We start from the raw sequence: 15,466 nt of genomic DNA on the forward strand, positions 1-15,466 counted from the left end.
ATGGCATACATGGGAGCGTTCGGCGAAGCATGAGATCAGTCGGCCAAGATTCCCATATAATCTAAGGTCGTTCAGAATCAAACTAGAGTGAAGTTGGCCGATCGATTGACGTAACAATATCCAGACACTCTGCAAATACTGTTTTCGTGCAGTGAATACCGCACCTCATGAGCTAGCTAAGTTTAGTTTCTATAATAGGTGTCAGATAGTTGGACAATAGTTGGACAGATGAACCGCCTGCATGTGTCGTTAATAGCCTTGTGAACGATGTAATTTATAATAACTAAGTTAATAAAGCTAGCCATGATGGCCTTTCCTTCAAAAAAAAAGTTGACCGATCGAGATTTTGGCCAGCCTAGAATAATCTTGTAGAGGTGAAAATTAGGCATGTAAATGGCAAATAAGCAGCGTCCACAAGTCCCGTCTAGTTAGCTTTTAGCTAGCTCCATAGTTTATTTTCCCAACAAAAAAAATTATTGAACTTTTAGATCATTATTAGTGGGTTTAAACAGGACCCAGTTTACATCCCTACTGAAAATGCTCCTCTGCCAAGGCAAGAACTTTGGTACCCACTGAATATTCACCAGCAAAAAAAAGAATATCTGAATAGTTTACAACAGCCTTTTCAACCAGGAAGGCAGCCATATATGCTTTTAGGAAGCATAGGGAAAAAAGGAAGGAACAAGTCACTCTGTGCAACATTTGGATCAAATATATACTGTATTTGTTTATGTTTATCTAACGTTGGTTGTCGTGTCTCCTGCAGCTATACATCTCAGCGCCTTCATGGTTTTTACAATGAATGAACAAGTCATTTACAGTGAAATGGTGTGTGGGTCATGTTCAACAAATGTGGGCCCTGTCCTGCCTCAAAATTAGTTTCCTTTTCAGTTAGTCTTCTAATTTACAGACTCATGGTCATGGGTTCGCTCGCATCTATCATCTCACCTTCCTATATGATTCTTCTTCTAACTGAGAAATAATCTGAAACAGATGGATGGCAATAAATTGCAAGATGACCGAACCTGGACGAATCATTATAAGATGAAAAAAGAAGTACCCTCTACCTTCGAATATTGTCTCAGGAGAGAAGAACCATGCTAGTCCAAGGACACATCACTCAGGAGAATCCTATGCAGCTCGAGCACATCACATTGGTTGAAGCTTCGACAGCCGTAGTGGCAAATAGTATGGCTGCTGCACAGAACAAGAAAGGTCCAATGCTTCACTATTGGGCAGTACGACAAGAACCCCAGTATCCACTTGTGATTTACAGAAATTGAATGTAAATAAAGGTAAACACATCTATATGTTTGGTAACAGATTTAAGCTTTAAAACAAATGCTTTCTTTTACATCCTCCGTTAGTTTTGAAGTGTCATGTCAGCTACTTCTATTTATTGCACAAGTTTAAAACAAACGAAATCTTACTGTATAATGCAAAGGCACAACTTGGCATCATTGTGATGTGCTTGTGGGACCAGGGTTTTTTTTTGTTGAGCAGATGATTGATATAGTGCCTCAAAAGGCACCAGTGTCAATTGAGTCTAAATCATTTTCTCAAAAAAAAAAAGATTAAGCCTGAATCTGCTTAGTGAGGGGATCTTATTAAGTCTCGACATTTAGAAAAAATATCAATGATGATCTCACAGATGACAGAAGCATACAAACACTCTCAACAAAATTACCAGCACATAAATATCACTGAGCTACATACCATACAATCACTAGTCTACCGCACTTGATTCTTGTCAGAACCTGCAGAAGATTTTAAAAGGTAAATAGACAAATAAGAATCCAAGATAAGATCAATACTGTGATGATCATGTTTGTTCAGTCAACCAAGAGAATCAGAGACTTACTGAATATGCTTGACTTTGGTGGAAGCCAATTCCCTGATTTCTTTGATTTTGGCTCCTTCATGTGCCATATTTTCTGTGTTTTTTCACTTCTAACTGAATGTCTGCTGGATTCTCCCACCAAACTTACTCTCTTTTGTATCTTTTCATGATATATGGCTGGCGGAGAAAGTTTCAACGGGGGTACAGTCTCAATATGAAAAGACTTCTGACCTTTCTGGAGATTGTTCAGTATTTCAAACTGCAAAAGGAAATATCATGGCAAAAACTTTAGCTAGTACTACTATAGAAGTACAGAGTATAGGGCCAGATCCATTTTATCACCATTGCAAAACTAGAAATTAACTTAGATTTTTTATTAACTAAATTTAAAGTATTAGAGTGGACACTAAATTCTATATCACTGACCGAAGCATAACCAAGTACACAGCTGATATAATATCTAACACAGATAACTAAAACAGGATGTAATATTATATTCATTACAAGAGAGATATCACAAGTTATAACTGGACCAGGGCTTCCAAATATCACAAGTCAAGTTTTTGGAAAGCGCCTGGTAATAATAGAGAAATTTATTATACTAGCAGAAAAGAAATATCTCAAGATATTCCTACCCGTGACATCTGGTGAAGCCCACGAGATCTCTCAACATGATCTGTCTCGTGATTATGATGGACGCCATATGGTACTTCATGTTCAACCACGGGATAGTTGGGTAGCCCATTCTCAGCTATTATAGGTGATTTGTTCCGGGCTTGTGTGTCACTCATTGAGAGACAAACCGGACATCCATCTTTAAAATCCTTATTGGATGATTTGCTTTGTTCAGACTCACAGTGAAGATGTGTTGCATGTCCACAACTGAATACTCGAACTGCTGAAATAGCACCTTCTTTAGAAAGTGAGCAGTTGCATACACAACAGACAAAAGTCTGTGGAGCAAATCCATGACAAACCCCTCTCTTTAATAAGCTCAAGGTATAGAACGAATCATCCTCGATAACTGACTTAGCTGTTTCCTGCAAGCAGGTGCGCAAGGTATCAGAGGCACTATAATTTTTACACTACTGGATAAAATACAGAAGAAAATAACCAAAGAAGGTGATGAACTCGTTTCACCATAGTTAACTTAACTGGTCTTCCATATAGAACAGGAAATATTGCAAGAAAATACTGAAGAAACAACATTTAATTGAACAAATTAAGAAATTAGTTCAAGATATCATTGTCTCGACACTAGTTAGATCAGTAGGAATATGTCAATTGATCCATAAAGTGTATAAGCGCTTTACGGCACTTGGTTCATGAATTTAGCTAAAAAATGTAATATTAAAAGCCTTTGGTTATTTTCAATCACTTTAAGCACTGAAGCTTCAGGACAAGGGATACAAATCAACCTGACATAATGTAACAACTCTGCTCTATTGCAATGGAATATGTAATTTGTTATGTCAAAGATAATGGCCTATTGCCCAGTGATTGGTGTTTTGCAAAGCATCAAACGCCATGCATGTTATACTTACTAAGTAAACAGCAAAGGAAGGAAAATCAGTATGTGTGTACCAGTATTCTTTTTTCATAGAGATACATAGACAGCATTCTATGTATGACAAGTTTAAAATCACCAAACTCTTGACTTCCATTGTCAGATAATAGCTTTGCCATAATTGCTGGCAGGGGTATATACCCAGACATTGCCTCAATTATCTCTCCAACAAATTGTGAGAAAACTCTCCGCAGAGTATTCAAACACCTTTGATAAGCTGAATTCACCATTTTTTGTGAGAATCCTTTGCCTGTTGGATGTCCATTTGTTGTTTCACCACCCACGGACCAACAACCTTTTCCATTTACAACCTTGCTTCCATACAACTTTTTCAGTGGATCTGAGAAACTGCACCAACAACATAATGGCATTAGCAGAAATTGTATCTACCAGCACGATAGAGGGACATTCTGATATGATGGCCCCTCAACAAAGTAAAAGTGCAACAATACTTTACACTGCTTGACAGATATCTATCAGTATTTAATAATAAGCCTTGCTTGAGATAATTGAACAGTATTAGCTTCGAGAATGGCATAAGATCAGCAGTCAGTACATTTTAGGATCATATTCCTAGCAATCTGCACAACTATACAAGGTACAAGTAGGGTGTGATCCAAATGTTTTTAAGCATCCGTGAGATCAGACTCACAAATTAAATTCCACCCCTGCAAATTACCTCAGAATTGCATCAGTTACAAGAGAGTGGAAAGTTAATCATCACTTAAGTGAGATTTAATTGATCCTATTGTTATACTCTCACTTGTCCATGCGCAGCTCCTGTGGCAGTGCCCAGGCCAATGACCAATAGAGATGATGCCTTAAGGTGGATATTTGGACAGTGCACATGCTAAATTACTAGTGAAAAGAGAACCATATCAAATGATTCACATCTGCCAAATAACATATCACTACTAACAAAAACCAGCAACGACTATCAAATTTCTAGTTATACATCCAAATAATAGGACAAAATGCCAATACATTGCAGTGAGAAATGATTTTGAAAGAAAGTATTTATGTATATAACTATATATTGGCACAACTTACGAGTCAACCAGTTGAAACCAATGTAACTGAGACTCCTCTGGATCTAAACGCTGTGAATTCCTTTGGCACAATCCAATGGAGGAACGTAACACATCAAGCACAGGACGAGCCTGAATGAGAATATCAAATATGTTATCAACTGTACAACAGAGGATACAAATATAGGTTAGTATTTCAATGGGGCACAAGAAAAAGAACCTCGCTCATGTTTAGAACAATGTCTGGTTGCTCAATTTCAGAGATACTCTTTGACGATGTCCGAGAGAACGCATTTTCCACCGAAGCGATAAACTGGTTAACTTTCTCATCTAGTCCAGCTAGAACAAGTTCCAACGCGCTCGCAACATCACCAACTCTCTCTTGCAGAAATGCAGCAGCATCTGTAACTCCATAATCTAGACAAAGGAGCAAACACCTCTCCAATCTGTAGCTATCGAAAGTCTCCAGAAACTTCAGAACTGACCTTGGTTCATACTGACACAGAAGCTGTGCAAGAAGGCATATTTGATTAACAAAAAAAGGATGATGATCTCGCAAAGCATGTGCTGCCACTAAAAAAACTTCAACCTAACAAATTGCATCATAAAGGTCAACTTTGCACCTCTTCAGAAAAGTGGCAAATTTTGTACCATTCACCGTGACAAAATGAAGAAACAGCAATTGACATATTGGTTTGACAACAACAGTTTCAAATATAATATCGGAGTCTAAAGCTCCAAAAAACTAGAGTGCAATACTGCCCACAAATATGTTCTCAAGGAATCCTCTGGTTTTTCCAACCATGATATCTCACCAGGACTCAATCATCGTAACCAAACAATCAACTCTAGATCTGAAGTACAAAACTGCGCCCAAGGTCAGCCAAATACAACTACAAGGATACAATGATACCATCAGACTTCGAAGTCCATGTGAAGTACCTGATGACCATACCTTAGTTGCAAGGAAATTTTTGCTTCTTGGTTTCATGTCATGATATTGACTTAGTGTTCAACCAACTGCTGATAGTTTGTTCAGATGAGAACATTTTGTGCAGTATAATGGTCAAGGTTCAAAATAGTGCTGATTCTACAGTGGTGCCCCTCGAAGGTCGCCTAAGACCACTGCCTAGAGGTGAACCATAACCAGGCTCCGGCTAGTGAGTAGGCAATGTTTAACATCGCCTTTTGGGACATTTATAATGGTTAACATTAAGCAACTTTGGAATATTGCTTGATATGTCTAACAAGGGAGTGCTACTAACACCAAAGCCTGTAAAAAGCAGCTATGTCTGTGTTGTATTTGCAAAGCAGATACTGCTCAATGATTCAATATAACGGTTATGGCAAATCACTGCACTACCAGTTGCCGATAGATTGTTCTCCCAGTACAACTTTTGTGACAATATAGTGGTGAAAGGCTCTACTAAAGTCTACACTGATGGCTTAAGGCTCCAACCGAAGGTATTTCATTATGGTTAAAAAGCTCTATTTCAAAAATACTGATGTTAAAAATCTGTCAAAAAACGTACCTCCAGATAGAGTTCAACTAACTTATCAGTCATAGAAATAGGATTGCGGTCAAACAACTTTGGGAGATTTGATAATCTCTGAAGATAATCTTCGAGTTCTCCAGAGTACAGACTTTCAACAATTTCATAGTTTCTGGCAGTAAGTTCACTGAAGTCAAGTTTTCCTGACAAGTGTACTTCGATTGCAGTTTTCAAGAAAAGAAAGAGGCTGCGGTGATCAGAATGAAGCTCTGCCAATATTTGCTGGATCTCATCATGAAAATGATCAATGACCAAGACAAATGCACACTCCCTAAGAAAATGGAAGGATAGGAGAGAAATTGAGCACATTCGGTAGAAAGACAAGCCAGCAAGTGAAAATTTAAAGGGGAAGAATATTACTAGTTAAAACATTGATTAACAAGCTCACCTGCTTAGATTGACTAGCTCAGCAAAACGAGATATTACTGTGGAACGAAACGACAAAGCTTCATCACTTGCCAATTGAAGTAACTTTTTGTTGATGAAGATAAATGCATGGTATGGTTCCATTGTATCCTTCATGTAACTATCTAAAGCAGCCAAATTTTGATTTCTGGCTGTATATATCATGCCACAGGCCTGTATAGTAACAATACATTTACAGTCATAAGCTGAAAGATATTTTTGAGCAGCAGAGCTATATTATACAGGTGAACTTTCCAAAGGTAGTAGTGACAAACCTGATGAAAATGGGCATCTAAACAAAGATTCAACACATAATCAGAATTCCAGTCAGTTTGAGGAACCACGTTGAAGAGCTGAAGAACTTCTTTCTGAGGTGGCATTTTTTTATCATCATATGATGTAGTGGATGACGTGAGGTATTTAAGAATGTGCTTGAGAACTCTTTGAGATGCATTTGCCCTTTTATGGGAAACAAAAAAGGACACAAATTCAATTATATGACCGAAGTCATTCACTGAAGGCCAAAGTTCCGATTCTTCGGACTCAGCAGTACCCACAACAACGGAATGGATCGCCTCATTTTCTAAACCAACAATATGAATGATGGTGTCAACTACACTTTGTAACAAAATATTTTGACTATCTGGGCTTTGAATATCAGTATCTTCTTCATCCTTAGATACAGATGCATCAAGAGTACTAGAAGTAGATTCAAAATTCTCTTGTGCAAAAGCACACTTGACAACTTCCAAAGTAGCTTCCGTATCCATCCATAGTAGATAGCATATGTTTGGGCATTTTCCAGAAGAAGAACTAAAACCCTTAAATACTTCAGAAGTGAGCATTTTAGAGTCCTCGAGCATGAATCTCAGAAGTTCTTTTCTCACCGCATGAAGTTGGGCTCGGGGAATTCTTCCATGCCCTGCAAAAATAGATCATGTGATAACATATCATGGAGTTGAATTGTCTTATAAGAGGATCCTATATAGCATTAGCATGTTCATATGTATTCCTAGTTCAGAACATAATCCTGTTGGAAGTATGCAGATGTTCCCGTGAAGAAGACACAACACCAGCACATTATAGTAAATCTGAACTTTCCAATTATAGAAAATCACAATTGAAGCACATAGTTTTACTAACACACTTTACAATCTACCAGATTCAAGGCCCACCAAAAGCCCAACAGCACAGGAAAAACAGTCTAAGGTCAACATTAAACTAGCATAGAATTTATGAAATAGTAAAAAAAAAAAATGCCGTGAATGGCTTACATTACTAACCTGGAGGAAATGCTAGGCCCTGGAAGCAATACTTCAGATAAACAAGCATTCTGTAGCTGTTAAAGTGAAAATATGGTAAGATACTGGCCTTCCGCATAGCACTAGTATTATATTCTAAAAGAAACAGCAATTGCATATACAAAACTAGGCCGCTAGAAGTATCAAACAGAATCAAGCAAGTCTAACCAAGCCCTTTGAAAGCATGGGATGTTTTTTTGCTTAGTATCAACATTTTTATTCACACTCGTGCATATCATAGAGAAATCTCAGGTGAAACATAAAGATGCATTTCAAATGAAGATTCATGTAAAATGCAATGATAAAGATTCATGTAAATTGCAATGATAACCAGGTAACTAATGCTAAGAAAATTATCAAATTCTGATTAATCAATTTACCAGAACAGATATTCAATCAGGAACTTCGGAATAACACAAGTATGCTCAAATCACATATCAATAACTTGAACATAACGTGTACTATTATCTCATCTATACGAGCAAAATGATTGATTATAAGCGAGTTTAATACAACTCTTACTGGCAGGAGTATGGCATACCAAGTAGAAGTAGCATCTTTTCGAGTAGCATTCTGGATGACAGATAGAAGTTCCTCCAGAGGTGTACGGAAATCATTCAACCCTTGGTTAAATAAATAAATTAGAGCACCATATAACCCATGCTCACGACACAGTCTGACTACCTGCATACAGAACAAGTAGAACAATATCGTGCGGATGCATCAAATTACAAAAACGGTACCAGAAGATACTGAAAAGGGTTTTTTCTTGGTCAATGAATGTAAACAATGACAATGAAACATGTCTGATAAAGCTCTACAAATGTGCCTCTTACACTACTGATGCATACCTGATTAAAATCCAGTGATGAAATATCCATATGAAGAATGCATTGCTCGACTCGCTGCAACCATCCTTTGCCACTATAATGCTCTACTAGAGCTTGCATGATCTACAAATCAAATTGGCATAAATGCATAATCATTTGCAAATTCATGTGCTAACACTAGAAAATCCTCAGTGGCACTCACCTCAGGGGGTAAAGAACCCAGCATATCTTTCAATATATATGGCTCTAGTACCTCCAGAAATATACCTGTTATTTATGTCATGTCAGCCTTTTCAAGTTATAGCAGTAATTTAATAACAGAAACATGTGCGTGCACAATCTTATCAGCAAACAGATCAATTGACATACGCAAAACATTTCTTATACTATACCACATGAAAATTAATATAAGATCCTCTAGAATATTCCTTTAAAGACTGGAATCTTCAAAAGTGCAAGTAAAATTATTCCAAATTAAATGGAGTCAGAGCAATAAAAGAAAGAAAAAAATGCCTGGCTACGCAACTAGAGCCCATTAAAGCATCCATCAAAAGAGATTTACAGAATGCCTGCAACTTAGAACTGAAGCAGGAAAGTATCTTCCTTTGCGTTCTTGTAGAGAAAAATTAGGAGGACCACAGGATGTATCAACGAATGATCTAAAGAAAGATGCACTAAACACGGAAGGGAGAATTTGCATCAACTTCAGGCATGAACAGAATAAACATCAGAGTTAAGCAAAATAAGAAGGTTGCTAGTTCTTATGAGTTAATTAGAACAAGCCTACCTCCACTTTGGGCAGCAACAAACTTAGAGAAGACTGTATCAAACAGGATGTCATTCCGCCCAATGTGAACACAAAACTCAACTGCAACCCCTCCTACACGAGCATATTGTTCTTCTCTCTGTGTCAGCAGGGATCTATCGGCGTCTATCAGGCCATCTGCTGCTCCCCCCTTTCCAGTATGATTTGACAATGCAATTGAAATATATTCAAAGACATAACCTATATATGACAGCAGCAACTCTACTAAATACGGCATTATGGCTCCCCTTATAGAATCAACTGTTCTCGGAAGATCAACAACACCCTGTGTGTGACCGTCATAAAGCTTCATCGCCATGTCCAGTGCACCCATCCAATCACCAGCCATTTTTAGTGCTTCAATCCGCTCTTTCCATGGAAGAAGTCGCGAAACTGTAAGAAAGCTTGGGCCAAGAATATATACTGTAGCACCTCTCACTGCTACTGAGTTGTTAAAATGCCTCTCAGGATTGCCAAACCTGTTAGAAAAATGTGTATGGTACAGTATGCTGTCATCGAAGACAAAACCATCAAGAATAAAGATAGTCCTGCGAAGCTCACTGCCATCTTTTGAGAACAAACAGAGCTGCCCTTTCAAGTTAAGGACAGCTAACATCTGAATGGAAAAAAAAAGTAATTTGATTTTAGAACTGGGAAAAAGACACAGACTAAATGAATAACCAAAAGGGGAGACTTTTGCATGCCTGATCATTTAACCAGGCAACGCCAACAGCGGCACTATCAAGCTTCCAGTCCTTATGTCTGATCATCTTCGATTTAACAAATTTTGCAACTTGTACTTGACGGTCCCATGCAAGCGCAAGCCAAGATACCCGCTCTTCATCTATAGTGTTGTCATTTTTAGCCCAAGAAACTAAAATTTACCAATATAAGGAACCACCAATCATTGTCAATGTCTAAGGAGGTCTAATCTTACCAATCAGCGATGAATCAGTGGAGGGCGATGTGTATTTCCATGCAGCATAAGCAATTGACCCTTCACGTGCTCCTTCTGGTCTAGAAAAGTTCTCAATATGGTCAATGTTGGTACGGAGTCTAACCTAACAGGAGAAAGACATAACAACATAAATCAGTACAAGAGTCACGGTAAGTTCACGAGATAACAGATAGTGAAAAAACTATAAAATGTTTCCATTATTAAATATATCATCCGTACCACAAGAGCGTGTTGATGCATAATGAACATGACTGTAACACCATCCTCCAATGGAGAAGAACCTTCATTGAAAAACTTCCATCCAGAATCTACTCCAACTACACCTCCCATCATGCTCCCAAGACCACCACTGGAGGAAGTTGGTAGGTTGCCCTGCGTAGATGAGTTGCCAGAACCAAAGGATTCATCCGCTAGAAGAGGACAGGCTGAGAGCACGATTCCAGTGTTTCCATCAAAAAGGCGCTGGCAAAGTGTAGCTATGTTTTGTCAGAGCAGTAATATATTTAAAAGGGGATCAAGTGGATTAATATGTGTACAATGGAAGGAATGATGTTTTTTCATACCTGGGTTCCCTTAACAGTCAAGCGATTAATGACGGGGATAATAGAGAATGTGTGCAGAAGAACAAGCCCTTTTGAATCACCAGTGATGGCTTTAGATTGGCGGATAAAACAAACATGCACTACAGCTCCTGTATGTTCACCATATATAACTTTTGCTGCAGTAGCCTTCTGTACATCCCAAATTGTCATATGACCATCACCATATCCTACTAGCAGAAGATCCCCTTGTGGGTTAAAGCACATGGCAGTCACTGGTGATTGGGTTTTCTCACCTTGGTTCCAAAAGAACTGCATCTGAAATAATAAAAGCAATCTTTACAGACCGAAAAATCAAAGTGACATACAATTCCCAGGACATCAGAACCACTAATCTACAACAACTGTCCTCATTTCAAATCATAACCAGTATAAGGGTTTTATTATGTTCCACATTTGAGTTCATCCAACAAGATTTTTGAATAGCAAATGGCTACAGGCTTATAAGATTAGTAGCTATATGTGCAGCCACTGAATTATTATATGACTGGCAAACATTTGAAATGTGCAGTACACCCCAATCCAGGAGATTACTTTTCAAGTTCATGTACTATCTTGGAAAAATATTAATTTTCAGCGAGCAAGCAAGAGAAGAGAACACAAGGGTTAATTGTTCAGAGATTAATTGGTGAACTGTGGAACAAGAAGTTAAAAGTGCCTTGATGATTTGGGTGAGCAAAACATTAAAAAAAACAGTTTCTTCTGGTTCCTTGTTTGTAAAAGAACATAGAGATGTATCATAATCATCTGAAACATCTGGATGCATCTAACTATTTCTACCATTTATGTATGGCATGGCAATCAATGTCACACAATCAATCAGCTTTTTAAATAGAAATTATGGCAAATCAATCAAAGTTGGCATGATTAGATTCTGGCACAAAGGAATAGTTGCTTTAAATGTATGAATATTTGAGTAAGGAGCCCTTGTCTTCTTTTGTTGCCATCAACTGCTAAAGACTATAAGTGGGCCCCACTATGAAGGATGTGGTACTGTTTGGCCTATTTTCCACAGCCTTGCCTTAGTGAACTTTGGACATAAGTGTGAGAACAGGGAATAGGCGACACAAAAAATTTAGTGTGTACATAAACCCCACATGGTCAACTTCTGGCAACACCATAAAGCACGCAAATCTGACAGGGTGATGCACAAGTCCTGCTGACAGTACCAATGTACAGCAACAGATAAGTATTTTTTATATATTATTATGTGCTGCATGTAGTGTTTTCTTCTTTATTCCCTATTAAACAACCAGATGGATTACCGAAAATAACAAGCTCCAGTGTGTAGATTTATTCCAATGTGTTACTGTCACTGATGCATAGCATAGCAGCAACTGGAATTTCAGTCATGTTAATAGGGCTCAGATGACAAATGAGCCACTTGAGCAGATTCCTTGTGGGGACCTTATTCTACCTCTTGTTTCTGCTCCAAATCTAAGATTCTGTATGCTTTTGAAATTCTACCTAAATGCCATGTTTGTATTCAAGTCTCGCATACTAGGGCAGTAATGGGAACACCAGATGTTTGCACATCAAGTTCAATATCATTATTTGCAACACACTGAATCTGGATTGACTTAATTATACAAGATGTAAGTGCAACCCCGATCACAAGACTTATTTCAGAATAATGGTGCACAAATACAATGTATGGTCATGCCAGTAAAATTGGTATGACCACATCTTTTTTCCTCTCAAATTTCTCTTCAAGTCAAGGAAGGTGTGAAGTCCGGCAAACTGTAACACCAAGTGATGCCTACAACTCTTGCAAAATTGCGACCCCAAGTAGTGTCTATGACTCAGTGTTATCTAATGAATCATCTTCAAGTCTATACCACATAACCACATAATACTGAAACATCTTGAAGTCCAACATGTGAAGCATACCACTGAACCATATAGTGTATTGACCAAAACAAGCAATATGCACACCAGCACCAAGGAGGCAATGACTAACCTTTGCATCTGTATCATCAGCTTGATGGATGGAGTATTTGCTTGGGACGATGATAACAGATCCAGTGGACATGCCCATGGCAATATAGCTCCTATGTACTGCTAAGACCTGGGGAGAGCCATGGTCCTGTCTAAAAGACGGAGATGCCATGGCACGAGTTATTGGGTTGTCCGCCTCAATCTGCATGTAACCAATAGCTGGTTGCCCCTTCCCAATCCCCTCCAGGTGCATGGGTTGCGCTGCTGCTCCCTCCTCCCAGTGCTGCCCAAATGAGGCCTGTCTCTTCTCAAGCTCCTCAGCCCGCTCCAATGGTTTCATCGGTAACTTCGGCCTTTTCTCCGCATTTTTTTCAGCCATCCTGCTGATCTCCAACCTCTCTTCGATCACCTTATCAATGATGCGCTCAGATTCCAGTTGCTCTTCCAAATCAGTGTCAGAACGTTCAACTTCCAGACCATCATCAGTCTTTTCCTCGGAAACTGACCCATCTTGATCCACAATCTCACCATATTCCGCTAAATTTCCATCACTAAGTTGTTCATCACTATTTTCTTCATCAACAAGCCCAATTTGATTCCCAACTTGATATGTTTCTGCCAAATTCTCGCCCCCAAGTTGCTCCTGCTCATTGGCATTCTCCACAGCAACAGAGTCGACATTGCCTAGGTCTCGCAATTCGGAGGGCTCGAAATTCTCTTCAGTCCCAACTTCCCCATGCTTGTCCTCTGCCAATTCTTCACCCGCACTCCCACCGACAGCTTCCTCGGTCACCCTAGCAACCACTTCCTCACTGACCTTCTCAGCTACTTCCTCTGCTTCGAAATTTCCAGCGGAAAGGATCCCCTCCGAGGCTTCGGAGCCGGAGCCGGAGCCCTCGTCAAGGAGCTTCTCGATGGGCGCGGAGGCGGTGCGCCGCGACTTAATTGCAGCGGCGTGCGGGGTGAGAACGGCGCGGGACGCGGCTGCCGCCGCGGCCAGGGCGGCGCCGGGCTTGGGGCTGGGGCGGACACCCCGGAAGAGCGAGGGGAGCGGCCTCGCCGAGGAGGTGGATGAGGAAGCAGCGTTGCTCGAAAAGGTTCTCGAGACGAGGGAGGAGAGCGTCGCCGACGGCGATGCGGATGTGGATCTCCCGGGGGAAGCGGAAGGCGATGGCAGAGGAGATGGGGGAGAAGGTTTAGGGGGCGGCGGTGGGGCTTTGATACGGGTTAGGGGTTTGAGGTTGGTGGCGGGCGTACGGGTTGGCTCGTCGTCGCCTTCGGAGTCGGAGGAGGAGAGGAGGAGGAGCAGGTCGTCGACGGCGCGGCGGTGATCGGCGTCGGCGTCGGAGGTTGAGGAGGAGGCGGGAGACGACGGGAGGAAGGCGTCGAGGTCGAGCTCCTGAGCCGGTGTCCGCGGCGGTGGCTGGGTTGCCATCGCCGGCGACGACGACGGCATGGGGGAGATGGTCGCCGTCTCGCCGAGGTGCGGTGGTGCGGAGCTTGGGAGTTGGGGATGCTTTCGGTTCCGATGTTGCTTCGGTTGTATCAGTCCGTCAGGTGCCAAGTAGGCCTACACGGGCCGAGACCATACGCATTGCGCGGGCTCGAAAGGCTCGTGTCCTAAGCCCAGATCACCATATCCACAAATTCGATTTTCTTCAGTCCAAACACGCCAGAGCAGGTTCGCCAAAACCTGAAAGCAGTTCTGAGTATCCAAGTTGAGGCTTTTAACGAGCGTTATCTGGGTCTTCCAACTGCCCGTGGTCGCATCACTAGTGGAACATTTGAGTATCTAGGAGAGAGGCTGAGAAGTAAACTTCAAGGTGGAGCAGAACGGCTGATCTCTTGTGCTGAAAGAGAGGTTCGGCTCAAGGCCGTAGCCCAAGCAGTTCCAACTCATGTCATGAGTTGTTTTAAGCTGTCAAAGAAGGTCTATAAAGGACTATCTTCGTCTATGGTAAGGTATTGGTGGAGCAGCTCGATTGATCGCAAATCTTTACACTGGATTGATTGGCCCGCTCTAGCCAAACCCAAAGTTGCAGGAGGCATGGGGTTTCGTGACTTAGAGGTGTTCAATATAGCTCTACTTGGAAAACATGGCTGGAACTTGGTTACGAACCCGGATTCTCTCTGTGCTCGAGTACTGAAGGGGAAGTATTTCCCAAACATTGAGTTCATGGAGGCTACCATCCCTAAATGTGCCTCGACTACCTGGCGTGCGATCATTGCTGGTCGGCAAGCTCTTCGTACAGGTTTGATCAAACGGATAGGAGACGGCACTTCAGTATCTGTTTGGAATGACAGCTGGGTTCCCGAGCTGATCTCTTTGAGGCCTATTGTCCACATAGGGAATACTTATATCAATGCAGTTTCTGAACTTCTAGATGTGGACCGAGGCGTGTGGAATGTTGAAATGGTGAGAGAACACTTTATTGCTCCGGAAGCAGATGCCATTCTTAATATCCCCTTGAGGATTGGAGGTGGACTGGATTCATGGGCATGGAATGCAGAAAAGTCAGGCGTCTACTCTGTTAAAACAGCGTACCGATCTCTAATGACTTAGAAAGAGCATACTGCTCTACAGGAAGGGATGGTTACGGAATCCTCAGAGAAACAAAAACAGATGTGGACTAGACTTTGGA

General features: G+C 40.7%; 1 protein-coding gene across 3 annotated transcripts; it reads right to left on the reverse strand.

Moving 5' to 3' along the window:
• Positions 1 to 674: 674 nt before the first annotated feature.
• LOC119314796 lies at positions 675 to 14,345 on the reverse strand. Of its 3 annotated transcripts, none has more exons than XM_037589474.1 (21): positions 12,847 to 14,345; positions 10,851 to 11,144; positions 10,507 to 10,749; positions 10,267 to 10,390; positions 10,034 to 10,173; positions 9,312 to 9,945; positions 8,727 to 8,791; positions 8,546 to 8,647; positions 8,236 to 8,378; positions 7,677 to 7,732; positions 6,669 to 7,315; positions 6,377 to 6,567; positions 5,968 to 6,259; positions 4,656 to 4,943; positions 4,458 to 4,567; positions 3,425 to 3,755; positions 2,476 to 2,880; positions 1,862 to 2,099; positions 1,717 to 1,757; positions 1,068 to 1,194; positions 675 to 984 (listed from the first exon to the last, which is right to left on the reverse strand). In XM_037589474.1, the coding sequence occupies exons 1-19, from the start codon at positions 14,278 to 14,280 to the stop codon at positions 1,732 to 1,734; spliced, it is 5,763 nt and encodes a 1,920-aa protein (XP_037445371.1). In that variant the 5' UTR covers positions 14,281 to 14,345; the 3' UTR covers positions 675 to 984; positions 1,068 to 1,194; positions 1,717 to 1,731. The 3 variants fall into 3 exon arrangements, with proteins under 3 accessions (XP_037445371.1, XP_037445370.1, XP_037445372.1); XM_037589473.1 differs by having other exon boundaries at positions 1,068 to 1,197; XM_037589475.1 differs by lacking the exon at positions 2,476 to 2,880 and having other exon boundaries at positions 1,068 to 1,197.
• Positions 14,346 to 15,466: the final 1,121 nt, after the last annotated feature.

The sequence above is a fragment of the Triticum dicoccoides genome, chromosome 6A (genome assembly GCF_002162155.2).
Source record: "Triticum dicoccoides isolate Atlit2015 ecotype Zavitan chromosome 6A, WEW_v2.0, whole genome shotgun sequence".
Classification (NCBI taxonomy): domain Eukaryota; kingdom Viridiplantae; phylum Streptophyta; class Magnoliopsida; order Poales; family Poaceae; genus Triticum; species Triticum dicoccoides.